Source organism: Scomber japonicus, chromosome 4, assembly GCF_027409825.1.
Source record: "Scomber japonicus isolate fScoJap1 chromosome 4, fScoJap1.pri, whole genome shotgun sequence".
Classification (NCBI taxonomy): Eukaryota; Metazoa; Chordata; class Actinopteri; order Scombriformes; family Scombridae; genus Scomber; species Scomber japonicus.
In genome coordinates, this window is record NC_070581.1 from 14,813,538 (window position 1) to 14,828,664 (window position 15,127).

General features: G+C 39.0%; 1 protein-coding gene across 1 annotated transcript in view; it reads left to right on the forward strand.

Moving 5' to 3' along the window:
* cntn3a.2 (contactin 3a, tandem duplicate 2) overlaps nucleotides 1–15,127 on the forward strand; it is a 32,501-nt gene that overhangs the window by 16,410 nt on the left and 964 nt on the right. The window contains exons 13-21 of the mRNA XM_053316875.1: nucleotides 1,690–1,807; nucleotides 6,360–6,518; nucleotides 7,744–7,893; nucleotides 8,080–8,150; nucleotides 8,789–9,023; nucleotides 9,856–9,965; nucleotides 11,268–11,454; nucleotides 12,301–12,413; nucleotides 14,605–14,773. Of these exons, the coding sequence (XP_053172850.1) occupies nucleotides 1,690–1,807; nucleotides 6,360–6,518; nucleotides 7,744–7,893; nucleotides 8,080–8,150; nucleotides 8,789–9,023; nucleotides 9,856–9,965; nucleotides 11,268–11,454; nucleotides 12,301–12,413; nucleotides 14,605–14,773 (1,312 nt within the window). The remainder of the gene's footprint in view (nucleotides 1–1,689; nucleotides 1,808–6,359; nucleotides 6,519–7,743; nucleotides 7,894–8,079; nucleotides 8,151–8,788; nucleotides 9,024–9,855; nucleotides 9,966–11,267; nucleotides 11,455–12,300; nucleotides 12,414–14,604; nucleotides 14,774–15,127) is intronic.

A 15,127-nucleotide genomic window follows, 5' to 3' on the forward strand; every position in this document is an offset into this window, starting at 1 on the left:
TTTTCCTGACCTACACGTACAAGCAACAACAACAACGACAGTAATAAGCTGCCGGAACTATGTAGCCGTCAGTTGTTTCCACTCTCGTTAGTGGTCTCCCCGTGTTAGCCGAAGCTAACAATACACCGGCATTCTCCAGTTCAACTTCAAACCTGGGGCTACATCGCCTGACCAAATAACACATTAAAAAGTACATGTAGCGACATTAAACACTACCATTTTCACTTACTTTCTAGTTCGTTTTCCAATTCGTAGTCCTGTTGTTGTTGTTTCTTCTTCCGGTGTTTCGGCAAAAACAGTCCCAGGTAATCCACTTCCGTTGTGGCTTTTTTTATTTGCATAGTTTTTTTCATTATATGCTGCGGTGTTTTTTTTTTTGTTTGCTGCGGTGTTTCTTTTATTTGCAGCGGTGTTTGTTTTTATTTGCAGCGGTTTTTTTTGTTTGCTGCGGTGTGTCTTTTTATTTGCAGCGTTTCTTTTATATGCAGCAGCGTTTCTTTTTATTTGCAGCAGCGTTTGTTTTTGTTTGCAGCGTTACTTTTATTTGCAGCTATGGCGGGTCTCGGCCACCGTACTACTCAACCACATTAAAAACATCAATGTTAAATGGAAGGTAAGAAGCTGAGTACTCTGACTATTGTAGGCTGTAATGAAGGGAATAAAGGTGACTTTTCAGTCTTGATTTAAGGATTTAAGTGAACATGATAAGGAACACGGTAGACAAATACCTTGAAGCCAACTGATTTCTGTTAAATGAAAGAATGACCAGGAGATATTGTTACTTTGGTTGCTTTTTTTTTTTTAAATCCTTCTTTGACATAGCCTGCTGCACAGCTCTTCATAACAGAAATGGGACACACATCATTAGAGGTGTCTTTATAAGGAATAAAAGCATGGCAGAGCCCCAAATGACAAAACACTTTCAGAACACCCTCACACCCTTCGAGATTAGCCATTCTTCCTGTGTGTGTTTGACTGACAATGTTCTTATCTGAAAAGAGACTCCTTCCCCAGAAATGCTTGGATCTCCCCAGTCTAAAGAGATTATCAACTTAACTTTGCTGCTTCAAGGAATTTAATTTCCATAATTAAACCATGTTGGCATCACTGCCACATTTCACTGCCAATGCTAAGAGAACAACTTTGCTACTAATTTACTGTTTGCTGCTTATATGGGTGTCCTCTCAGATGATAATCTAGGAGGCCTTTTTCCTTCTCCAATCGAGCAAAAACTGCCTGCTTAACTCAGTAGTAATAGCTTGTTTTTGAAGATCCAACAGGTCTTGAAGGTCATGGTGAAGACATCTGCATAAAGCAAGTGAAATAGCTGAGGCCACGTCAAACACAAAAGCTCAATTCAGTGCACAAATATTTGTGAATTCTAGCCTTGATCCTTTTCATCTGAGCTCGTCTTGGATCACTGTATGTGACTATGAGGTTCTGTCTTTTTTAGTTTTGCCTTTATAGCTCTGACTGCAAGAGCTGTCAAGAGATGTGTGTAAAATACATACATAGTATCTTTTTTAAAACAGGCTTATATTCTCCTGCAGAGTCCTTGCTAAATAACTGCAACCGTTTTTGGCACCGCTATTTACTGCACCTTATGTATGCTTCACTACATTTTTTAATAAGCTGTCACAAGGTCTGTTATCTTTCATGCTACATAAAACTTTCTTTCTTCCTTGGTAGAGAACAGCAGGAGATCTTATGATCAGGAACATTCAGCTTTACCATGATGGCAAATATATCTGCGTGGTGGACACGGATGTGGAGAGCCTGTCAGCCGTAGCTGTATTGATTGTGAAAGGTAAGAAAGCCTCCTCTCTGCTCTGCGGTTACTAATTAAAATGAGGCTTGCAGCCAAGTTGTTTTTCTGGGTTCCCCTTTAAAAAAGCAGAAATTAAAAACACAAAACAAAAAAAACTGTCTCAAATGTAAAGTGGGTGAAAGACGCAGCTACAAATAACCCATAATAAGAAGATGTCAGTACTCTGTGTTACCTAACAAGCTGTGCTGCAAAAAATGAAGGAAATATATTTTATAAAAGATGTTTTTCGAGGCATTATGTGAAACTCAAATGGGTTTTGTTTCAGCTGGTGGTTGCCGTGAGACTAAAATGCCCACATTCACGTGAAAATCATTCTGGGTTTTATCCGAGAGTCTACAGTTTTTATGTCTTTCTTATTTGTTGTATCAACCATTTCTTTTACATTACACTCAGAGATGTTTGTGGAAGTACAGAACTTGACAAAATTGTCTGAAATTATATAAATACCAGCTATGAATTTTTAAGGATGTGGGGTGTTTTCCTCCTTTTTTAATGGCCAATTTTCAATATTGTTGCAATGTATTTGACAGTAGAATGTTTAGATGCCTGTCTGTGCTCACTCATGCAGTATTTACAGCTCCAGAGAGACACAATTGTCAAGAGCTGCGTTCGGTAAAACAAAATGGGACTATTTTTTTCCTATGTTTTGGGGAGTGGCAGATTTGTATAGCGTGTAGAGTGAGTGAAGGATGTTTCTGGTTGCGATCAATAGCCCAAATGGTCAAGCAAATTGACACTACGCAAATATGTTAAATGTCAGATGAGGGGAGGGATGATTTCGTCAAGATTTGAAAAGGTTGGATCCATATCTTTATCTAGTACAGATACCCACCAGTGATTTGGCTTGGCACGTTGAAGACCGTCCAGGCAAATGGCACAAATAGGCACTCCTTTCCAAAATGGCTGAAGTGGAAATAAGGTTGTTTCTCAAGTAGAAGCAATGTCAAGGCCATGAAAATGGATTGGCCTAGTATTGACTGAAAAGAAACTTGTCTGTGACTCAGACTGCATTATTTACACTTCCTGCTCACTGCAGCTGTCACAGATGTCTCATTCCTTGGATCGAACAGCTTCAAATGTTGGGCGGCAAAGCATGAAGCTGGATAGAAAACCAGTCATTGAGGGCAAATGGCTTCGATTTATCACAGACTTGCAGCAAAATGATGGTGGTCACATGTTGATCAGTATATTATTTTCTAATCTAGCAGCCAGCCAGTCATTATCCAGTTTGGAAACCACGCCACCTCTACCTATAACCCATAAAGGGTACAATAACGCCTCTAAACAATGTGCAGCCCTGCTGACCATGCATCAGTATATGAACCTTCCAACACACTTACTGTGGTCACCTTGAAGGGTATTCTCTTTACTTACCTCCAGTAGTCATGTAAATAGCTCTGGTTGTATTTACCTTCACCACAGACCTTTTCAGTAGAGTGTTCCTGTTACTGTTAATAATCCCCATAACACGCTGTCAAATTTTTTTTGCTGCAGCTACTTTTTTTCAAGGAAGTACTTCTGTGTTTTGTTCTGAAGAGATGTCGCTGTTGAATTTAAAAAAAAAAGAAATTCTTAAAAGCTGCAAACACAAAAAAACAATATTGCTCAGAACCTCATTTCTTTTGAGGTGGTAGCAGAAATCCTAGAGACGGATATCTCAAAACCTAAATCATCTGCATGACTAAATACTACGAGGTGCGAAGACAACTGCATTTACATGTGCAAAAAAATCTGCAATTGCAGTGTTAAGACAACAACGTAAATAATGCAGGACACATTGAAGTGTGATGATAATGATAATACCAGTGCTGCTGTGCTGTTAGTGACATTTATGATTGTACTCACAGCAATAGTAACTGTTGGTGTTACTGGTAATAGACACATTGTTGCAATCATTTAATATTAGCCGCTTATAGTAGCTCAATAATTGTGCACAGGACTATTTGTGGGCCTGTTTTCGCTCCACTCCTCTCGTAGCAGTGAAGGTCAATGATAATCGCTCCTGACACAAAGACTCTTGAGTGATTATCTGGGTTCTTGTTTTTTTACAATGGCAATGGAAAAAAATGTTTTAGATGCCACTCCACGATGCCTCACAAAGACTCTACCGGCTGGTCGTGGTTATGGAGAAGGTCACGGTGCATGGATAGCATCGTGATCATTAGCATTCAAACCACTTGGTGAGCACTTGTACTTGTATGACAGTTATGTCATCATCAGCACCATCCTGGAAGACAGTAGAGAGGGACATTTACCTCTGAACAGTCATCACAACACTGTTCACTGATGTGTTTTATCAATATGATTTGTTTGATTTACATTTACTTTAGTGTGACATGTGTGATGGGATATTTTACAAATGTAGGTAGTTTAGACCAGATTGATATTACCGTGGCTCTAAGTATTAATAATACACCCAAGATATTAATTTGTCCTGAGCCAAGTTCACAACAAAAGCCCAGACAGTCTGTCCATATTAATAACAGATTATTTGAACACCCTCAAGACACTGACAGCACCCTCTCGCCTCAGCCAATGAAATATAATTAAAAGGATAAGGAATTGATCCTTGATTGTGTGCACCATTAATATGTATTAATGAGGCCAGTGTATTAGAGGTTTTTTTCATCACGAGCTGCTAATGAGTTTTATACAGATCAATGGGCTTCATGCAAGAAGCACTCATACAGACAGATGTGTTCTTAAGATGCACGTACGACTGATTTAAGAACATTTGTGGCACTCATTAATTTTCTCCTACATAGAATTTTATTTTATGTATGAACGAAGCTGACGTGGTCCACACCTGTCGTACGTGTCTTGACTATATTGTCTCTGCCTTTCCTCACTGGGGAGATACACTTGTTTGACTCAAAGTTATAATATCCTAATCTCAATTAATTTGTTTAAATATTATAATAGTGAAATTAACAAAAAACCCAAAATATAAGCAAAACAAATGTAACACACAATCACAATCACAATTTTCATAATGGCTGAAAATGTACTGAGGGTTTTTTAGGTTTTATGTTTGTGGCCATGTTTTGACGCAGCAACTTCTAAATTTCAGTAGTTGCAGGAAAACTTCTCTCATTGTGACAGCTGCTGTCTCTGTATGTCTCTGCAGGTCTCTGACCAGTATCATGTTGTGCTGCAGCTGACAGTGTAACATCACCTCTAGGCTATAATATTCTCTCTAACATGTGGTAAATGTCACATCCCTTGACCGCCTCTCATGACGGAGCACTTTGCTTTCGAAAGACGTTTTTTAGCTTTTAACTTCCTGTCAAAAGCATTCCCTCTGATGTCATGTTAGCTGGATTCATATTCTCTAATTATTTTGTCACTCCTAAATTTGTTCTTCTGATTTCTGAAAGCAGGACTGCAAGTTTTGCTGTGTTTTTGCTTTTTGTGAACTTTTCAGGAGTGAAACTCACCCACAATCAGAGCGGAACATGGAGCTTTATATGGCCATTTTTGAGGCATGGATTGTGTTAATGATCACATCTAACAAACATGCAGCTACTCATGAACAGGGGGCATTCATCAGGCTGAAACAAGCAATTTACAACAATTTCAGCAAGTTAAGAGTTTGTTGAATCCGACTTGGAATATTTGTACAAGTAAACCTCAGAGAAAAGGCAGGGAGCTTTAGGATAAAAATACAAAAATGCCTTTACATGAGGCCCAGTATCTATAAAGCCAGAGCTTTGTGCTTTGTAGGCAGAATATACAAGCCTTCTGTAAACAAAAAAAGCAGTTAAGCAAAACCTTGTTTAGCATGCCTGTTAAATATTTAGACATACATGCAAATATATATACCTCATTCATACTGCATGAACCATTAACACAAATTCTGTTTGTGTGTTCCCAAAACATTGATCGGTTGTTTAAAATATCATTTGCTGCTTTAATAATTAGAATATTTTGCTTCAGATTAGAAACCACTTCAGATCCAGCGAGGAGTGTGAGCAGAGCTAGGGGCATTATTATTCTGCGGTCTGTCTCACAGCTCTCTAGTGGTCTATTATTTCTGATGAGCTGACACATTCATTAGAACAGGAAACAGTAGATGAGGCTAAAGTAAAACATCACACAGCTTAATTGGTGGGATAATGAAAATAAATGATAAAACTCTGGTTCTTTGGGGGTATGAAGCCCTTTTTCATCTTTTACCTTTTAATTTGACTCCTTGCATCTTGTGTCTGCCGTTCCATCGATCAATTACCAGGAGGACCATGAAAGGAAAGGATTACAAGTTGGGTGAATATTGGAGGATAAATCTTGAATTAACTTTTAATGTCTTTTGAAGGGCATTACTTCTCTTCGAACCTAAAGCTTTTGAACATGTTTTTCTGTGTAACGATCTCTACTACAGTTTAGGTGGATGTGTTTTTTATACAAATATACATATGTGCTGTTCATGTTTTCCTTGCAGTATATGTGTATAATACATACCACATTCTGTAGTCTTGTCTGTGCTTTCCCATCTGTGAGTACCTCACAGTGTCTGTTCCTGTGATTGAGCCAGGCGCCCCCAGCCCTCCAGACTCAGTGACAGTGGAGGAGGTGACAGACAGCACAGCCCAGCTGTCCTGGAGCCCCGGCAGAGACAACGGCAGCCCTATCACCAATTACCTCATCCAAACCAGGACTCCTTTCACGGTGGGCTGGCAGAGGGTTAATACAGGTAGGCAGCACTTGAAGATTAATTTTCATCTCAAAACACATGTGATAATATTCAGAAAATTCATGGATGCCCACAGGGAGATTCTCTTTCTACCCTCAGCAGGGAGGTCAGGAGGTAGGGTCAGCTACAGAATGAGGGCTCTTGTGATGGGGTGAAGGGAGGAGTATGCTCAAGAGAACTCGAGGTCATTACTGCTGCTCATCTCATTTGAACCACTTTAATGAACTTTATCCCTGCCCCAGAATAATTTTCTTTTACCTAAGCCAGGTCAAGTCTCTGTTGATGACACCAAGCTCCTGTTCCTATTGGGGGTAAATGTATTATCAATATAATCAGATTAAACTCTACATGAAGCAAAGGAGGAAGGGGTGTGTCTCACCCAATTCCACATAGAAATGTAAAATGAGTGAATTTCGGTCTGACTGCGCCAAAAGCTGGAGAATCCACTAGAGTTTCTGTGGACTGGCCCAAGTACAAATACTCCCTTCCTTAACAACAGTAAGGCCCTATGGCCACAACAGAGGGTCCCCGTTGCTGTTGATGTTAATTCAGCAGTTTAAACACAAAAACAATATCACAGCCTTGTGCATTTAAAACAGAGATGCAGAATACTCTGTAAATCAAAATACATGATTTTGTTTCCCTTAATGACAATACTGTATATACATCGAAATATACATGGACCTATTGTATAGACCGTGGCACACAAAGTTTAGAAGGCCCAGATCATATGGCCAGCAACGTAACATGCACATGACAACAATGTAAGGTAATGTAAACAATACTTATGTCTTGTTTACATTACCTTACATTACCTTACCTTATCTTACTTTACCTTGCAGCAACACAAGGTAAGGAACACAAGGTTGCAAACCTTTTAGGTGCCCTGAACCTAAGCATTGACTGACTGTTTCTCAGTGTCACAATCATCATAATGGCACTGAGATTATCAGAATAAGAATACTCTTTATTGGCGAAATATGATTACACATAAAAGGAATTTGACTCTGGTTTAGTGGTTCTCAATGTACTTACATAGAATAAGATCTCAACAGTCTTCAGGTATATATACACAAGGAATGGTGAAACCATTTCTATGAACTGTAAACAGGATATAAATAGTGCAAAGAGGTAAAAGTGCCAGTGATGATAACATTAAATGGTAAAAAATGATCCTTTTTAATAACTTTATATAATTCATTTATTATTTCTTTATATATTTTAGTCCCTGAGATAATCGATGGGAACACACTGACAGCTACTGTGGTGGACCTGAACGCCTGGGTGGAGTATGAGTTTCGGGTTTTGGCCAAAAACAGTGTTGGGGTGGGAGAACCCAGCCCTGTGTCAGTCAAGACCAGGACGGAGGATGCAGGTACAGTAAATGTATTTCACTTTTTTTCCTCTCATCTTGATTTGATATAAAATACCAAAACCAAATACTATGGTCTGAACACAAGCAAATGGTCTGGGTTTATACCAGTACTTCTTCATGTAAATTTTTATGAAGGCTAAAGTGTTGTTTATTTGGAGGTGTGTGAACAAGGTCTGTGTTGTGTAGTTCCTGACGCAGCGCCAGGTGACGTGGGTGGAGGAGGTGGAAGCAGATCTGAACTGGTCATCACATGGGAGGTAATTCATCAGTCTTGTGTCAGTCTGTTATTCAGAGTGTCTGCAGTTAGTTTTGAAGTGCCTAATATTTCTCAGTAAATCAAAGCCCCTGCTCTGTTTGGCTTATTGATGTCATAAATTCTGGGTCAAATGAAGTCTAGCGCTGCAGTCATTGTAATATCTTAGTTAAAGAGTCTGCATTTGAGGCAGCAGCAATGTATATACAAGCAGAACACTGAATCTGAGGCTGTTTTCATTTATGATGCTTGGATCTGTGGTGAATTTTTGTTGTTCAGCCAAATCCACAATGCAAAAAATGTAGCAATGAAGTAAACCAAGCGGGGAGCTGTAAAGTAATGTTGATATTGAAAATGTCATTAGTTGGCTATAGCTATCTCATTATTTGAGTTTTCTCATTTCATTAAATGCTGAAATAACTTTTCATTTTAAAAAAGCACCACGGTCGTTCTGTAATGAGCTTAGGTTTTTTTTAATGGCATTTTACTCCTCATTTCATTCCGTCAGGTGACCCACAAAAGCAATTTGTGGGTCATGCACACCATCAAAGTGGGTGGTGATTGTGTCAGCCCAGCAGCGGGTTGAACGTGAGTGGTTTGTATATGTTTTAATATCACTATAGTTTTGTGTTTCACTCTCAGCCTGTCCCTGAAGAACTACAGAATGGTGAGAGCTTTGGTTACATCATTGCTTTCCGCGCCTTTGGAGAAGTTAGTTGGACCCACGTGGCCACTTCTGCCCCCGGTGCATCCCGCTATGTGTACCGGAACGACAGCATTGCGCCCTTCTCTCCATTTCATGTCAAGGTTGGCACTTACAACAGCAAAGGACAGGGTCCCTTCAGCCCAGTGATCACCATCTACTCTGCAGAGATAGGTAAGGCAATAAACAGGATTGGGATTTTTGGAAAGTTGTAAAGCTGTTTCTGCTTTTGAAAAGGACAAAGATCATGAAAGTGGTTTTATTGCATCTACTCAGCTGAAAGCGCTGCATAAATAAAATGACTTGCAGGAAAATAGATCTGTAGAAATCTTTGTAAAATAAAATATAAAAGAATAACACTGCAAACTGTGCAAAAATACAAAATAATGTCATTTATAGCCTACAAGCTCATCTGTGTTTTTGGCTCACCCATTTCATAGGCTTCCAATCCAAAATGTTGCCATAGTTGTGCACTTTTCATTGTCTTTGATACTAACTCTGCCATGTCTCGCCCAAAAAAACACTATAACTTGGAACTAGGAAACGACACATCATGTGCCATGTGCATTGTCTTCCATCCACCCACCTTTGACTGTTTGATCTGTTGCTGGCCTCAGCACTAAATTGCACATGGCTAACATCAAGCTCCATTTATAAATGTAACATTATGTTAATCACGTTGTTATATTGCTTATTACTAATGCAGTACAAGCTAGATTTAGTCAGCTGCTGATGTAGATTCATTTTTAACTGTCTCATAATGACAAATTCCAGTTCAGTTGGTTCCCATAAAATCAAACTAGTTTGTACTTGTACTCTGGACCAGACCAGAAAACTGACCCAAACCTATTTATCAGCAGCATAGGTGTGTGATAATTCATCCTGGTAAAGATCAACAAGAATGTCACAGTTATAAATGTAAAAAAAATGGCAGAGATTTGGACTGCTTGTCTCTGTGCTGTTGGAAGAAGACAGCAATACTCAGTCTCTTGTTGTCTGTTTTCAGAGCCAAGTGGGATGCCAGCGGGAGTTTGGGCCAGAAGTGTTTCAGCCTCTGAGATTGAGGTGAATTGGCAGGCTCTCTCCTTCACCCCTGAAAGGGTTCTGGGCTATGAGGTACATTTTACTCTTTTAAATGGAAATAGAAATCACACACAACGCAATTCAAATGCTTGTCACCCCCGCTGTACCTCAAAGCCATTACTTCCAAACTCTGCATTGCCATGGAAACGGCTCGTTCAGTTGGGCAACTGTTGCAGCCAAATGTATACAGTTCTTTGTACCAACACGAGAGTAAAACATGCCTGAAACATGTGTTCAAGAGAACAAAACACATGCCTTTTTGTATCAGTCAGTTATGTGGTGTCATGATACAGCGCCTCATGATAGTCAGTAATACACCAGACTGCATGCCAAGTGCTATCATACCTCACCACAAATACTGTTGTTTAACAATTAAACGTTTTTACAGTCTAACACTGCAGCACAAAGAGAATCAATAGACTTGTCATTGTTCTCTGAATCAAAGAGCAATATTGAACTATTCAATTTCAAACTCAAAATGGTTGATTGGATTCTCTCGTGCCCCTGACTGAAAGATCGGGGTGATCAAAGGACTCTAATGTAAGATGTTGTTGTTGTTATTCTTTTGCTCAAGTTGTTTGAATATTTCCATCTAGGAAAGCTTTTGTGCCATATTAGATGCAAAAACTGTAAAATTATGAGCAGAAAAGTGCAAATTCAAATGTGGCAATTAATCTTTCATTGCTGTAAAACTAAATATTACATGCCGTGTTATGCAACATAGATTGATTTATTGTAGTGCTTAAAGGATTAGACAATAAATCCATAGGTGATCCATAAAAAAATTCTGATAATAATGATTTGTTTCACTTATCAAGGAAAAATACATATTAGGTTCCTAGCTTCTCACAAGTGAGCATTTACTGCTTTTCTTTTTTTAAATCATTGTAAATCAAATATTTTTGTTTGGTTTTTTTACACAAATGTGATGTTGTGGTCTAGGAACTTTCAAATTTCTGACATTTTATAGATTAAATCATTAATGGAATACATTAATTAAAGGCTGCTTGACATGATTGTCGTACTCTTTAAATCTGTAGCTGAGCTAAAGTGTTGTGAAAGTAAATTAATAAAAGCTTTGTAATGTCATATCAAATATCCTACTGGAATGGTGAAACAAAGCTATAATCTCTCTTCAGAGGATACATCCTGAGGCAATCATTTAAAAAAAAAACACATTTCTCTCAAGACATCAAAACAAATACAAGTCAAATGCTGTTTTTGGCTGCATGTGATATAAAAAAATTCATGCCTCTGATGTACACATTTTGCTGGAGTCTGCAGCTATAATATGTCATGGTTCAACCTAGATGACATGCTTTTTGTTTCAAACAGGTGGTATACTGGGAAGATGATACCAAACCAGAGACCATGGGGAAGGTTAGGGTGCCTTGGAACCAAACCTCAGTCACAGTCAGCGGCTTGACAGGAAACACACAGTATTTCCTAACAGTCAGCGCCTTCAACACAGCAGGCACTGGTCCATTCCTCCCTGCAATCAATGTCACCACAAAAAAGCCACGTAAGTCTCAGGACCCGAGAAAAATATATGTACGCTGATTATAATGTAGAGGTGGAAAAAATTAATGGTTTGAAGGAAGTTCATTCTTAGCTGTTACCGCAAAGTTAATATGTGTTCTTGTATGTTTGGCTTGTTGTTTCACAGAAGGCAGAAAAAAGGAAGTATATGTATTTCCATATACCATATCTCCTCAAATAGCAGCCAGGGCTGTTATTTATCTTAACTGCAGAGTGTATCAGGCATTAATTGGAAGCAGGCTTATATTAGAGATGGGCCTTTATTTCTAATTCTCTCTGTATGATAGAACAAAGCCTTCTTGTTTTCTAATCTGCCTCAGTTTGCTCTGTTAGATTTTTCTTACTGCATTACCAGTAATCCACTTACTCTGATGAGCAGAACAATAATTCGAGCGTTTGAGTTCAACCCAGAACATTTTGGCAGTGTACCACTCAGCTGTAGCTTGTAGGTAGCATGCTCATAGATGTATGCCTGCCAACTCGGCCAAGTTACCCTGGTTACCCTGGTTACCCATGCTTATGTTATGTGGCTGCTGTCATCCCTGTATTTAAATGATATTGCATCTCCTCCATCCCCCTCCCTTTTCTGTGACTGTTGGTTAGAGGGCTACGTATGCACTCATAGATCTGGAGTTCCAGGTACCTACTAGCTATGCCCTACTGGTATGCACATAATATAGCTGGCATCACACGCTTATCCCTTGTTTTTTCTCTGCCTTTATGTGTCAATCATGATGCCGGCCATTATTGGAAACCCAATTGTAGCATGATGTTGAGATAGTAATATTTTACTGTGCTGACATATAGAAATTATTTTTATGTCATACAGCACCAGCCCAGCCGCCGCTGAATGTTGAATGGACCCTTATTGGCTCTCAGCTGTCTCTTTACTGGGAACCTGTGGTGGCCATGGAATCAGAGTCAGAAGTTACAGGATACCAAGTGAGTTTTACTTTGTCACTACACTTCACAGTGATATGTTTATTCCTTTTTGCATCAGACTGAGTGAAAGCGTAGACCTTACCTGTGTAGGGGTATTACTACTTTCAGTATTAAATTTAGCAGTCATTAGAAAATGGAGCACCACCCTTCCACTGAAGTTAAATAATTAAACCAAATTAAACAGTCCTGTATCCAGCATCAGACAAGGAACAAAATTTGCTCCTGGCAATTTTCGTCTGGGCCAGCCCCATTCTTCCCCAACATGTGCACTTATGAGTTGCATAAAGCAATAATAGACTATTCACTTTATATCATAAAGGCAAAGAGATAGATTTAAAAGTGCCACCCTAACAACCAGTGTACTTACAGGGTTGCATAAAATAATGTAATAAATACATAAATTGCAGAGAATTGGCCCCATAGGGAAAATCATATTTTGTATCATCAGCCATGACATTTTTTTTCTCTCTCACTTTTTCAGATATGGGGACATTTTTATAAGCTAGCATTATTTCCAATTCAAACTCCACTCTTTCTGTCTTCATGACTGAAATTGAGGCTTATTATAAATGAATCAAAGTGCAATGAGGGGACTAATAGTTCTAACTAAAGCCAATAAAAAATATCATACAGAATGGTGCTCTTTGCATCAACTCAGACAGAATGCATGGAAGATAGTTAGTTTCCATAGTGACAGATGGCTGTTGATGAGGCCTAGGACGGTGAAGCAGACCCAGTGATCTTCAGGTTGCTGAGGTGACAGCCAGATGAGGACCACTGTAGGTTCAGTGAAGCACTCTGGTTCAGTGCTTATTCAGGCGAGTGAATCCAATGCTAAACAGGCTCAGACTAGCTGAGACCACATAGTAATCACACAGTAGGGTTCTGTTTTTTCAGTTTTGATGCGTTCAGCTTCAGTCTGTTGAAGCTGAACTCCAATCAATTATGGAACAACAATGCTTAAGCACCTAAAGACACAAAATTGCAATAGTACATGAAAAAATCTAACTACATGATAAAAATAGAAGATTACAATTATTTAAATGGCAAAACTTACACCTCGCTTGTGGCTATAGGCGTCTTTGCAATTTTTCTTCTTGGTTGAGTTTCTTTTTGGAGTTTCAGCCCTCAGCAGAAATTAAAATCCATCATCCAGAATGCAGTGAATGGGCCATAACGGCTGGCAAGGCCGAGAGAACAACAGAGGAAGCAGCCCAGACAAAGATTTGTAAAACTTTTTATAGTCTAGTAGGCATGTTTTAGAAGAAAGAGGATCCTTGGCGCTCTTTTTGAGGGAACGCCTCGATTACTAATTAATTTCTTTGTGTGAAGAGAAAAACTGGCCTTCAGCTGAAGAGGAGTCATTCTATTCCTATCCTATCTGAAGGCTACATGCTTGCAATTGAATGCTCACTCATTTCTGTCATCGACATTGACTTACCATGAAAACCAGTTGGGAAAACACTTATAAATTGCGTAATATTGATTGACCAAATAATTACAGGATGAATGAATGAATTTTCTAATTTGCAGCAATTTGCAATAATACAGTATACAGTATGTTACTTCATTTTCTTATAAAATTGTTACCGAAACAGTCACTAGGTGGCAATGTGACACCATGCTAATTAACAGATTTTTGATGCTGATTTTTGAGCAGATTGTGAATTATAATAAAGGTTAACAATGGTTGGACACATCAAGATACATATATATATGCATTATAGTGGGGATTTCTGACTATTTAGATTGTAAATAAAAAGGAGAGGAAGAGAGAAACACACACAAAAGAATGTGGGTTTGTCTATGAATTCATGACGTTAAATAGTGTGAGCAAGTAGGCTGGTGCAGTCTGTCTGTATCTGGAAGAAGACAAAACCATTAATTCCAAAACTGTCCATTTGCTTTCATGACTGGTAGGAAAGGCTGCTTTTTTTACTTCTGTTCAATGTTTTTCTTGACATCCTTCATGCCCTGAGGCCAGAGATCACTGTGTGTGTGTGCTCCTGCATACACACTGATAGACTGCCAGACCGAAACACCACAACATTTCTGAAACAAAACAACTTTTTCTTATGCTCCTGGGTTCGTCCACTACACTCATTTGTCTGTCTGTCTTTGGAGCTGTCACACGTATGTAAGAATACATATTTCCATTGTGTCACCCTCATTGTTTCTCTCCCGTGTTCAGCTGTCATACAGGAGACAGAGACACAAAGAGGTAAACACACTCACAACAGCCAATTCAACAGCAGACTTGACCCTCCCCGAGGACGACGATGAGTACATCATCCTCATTCAGACGCTGAGCGAAGGAGGGTTGGGCCCATCCTCAGATCCCATACGAATCCACCAACTGAGTAAGCTCATTGTTTGGTTTTCATAATGTTGTCGTGTTAATGTGTAGAAAGTTCAAGGTCAAAATTCTTGCTCTTGACTGAAAATGATACAATGACTGCTACTTTTCAATTCTTTCTAAGACGAAAGAGAGAAAAAAAGTTTTTCAGTGTTGAGCTCTAATGCTGAAATATGCTGATGCCACTATGTTTCAGGATACAGCAGAATGACGTTTGACATAAGGATTAACTGTGACCTCAGTCTTTTCTGAACTTTTTTTTCTTATTTACCCACTGTTGAAAATGAAGTCACTTAACACTTTTTAAACCTGACAGGGATATTTTGTCCTCTGTTGACTCACCATTACTCGTGTCCCT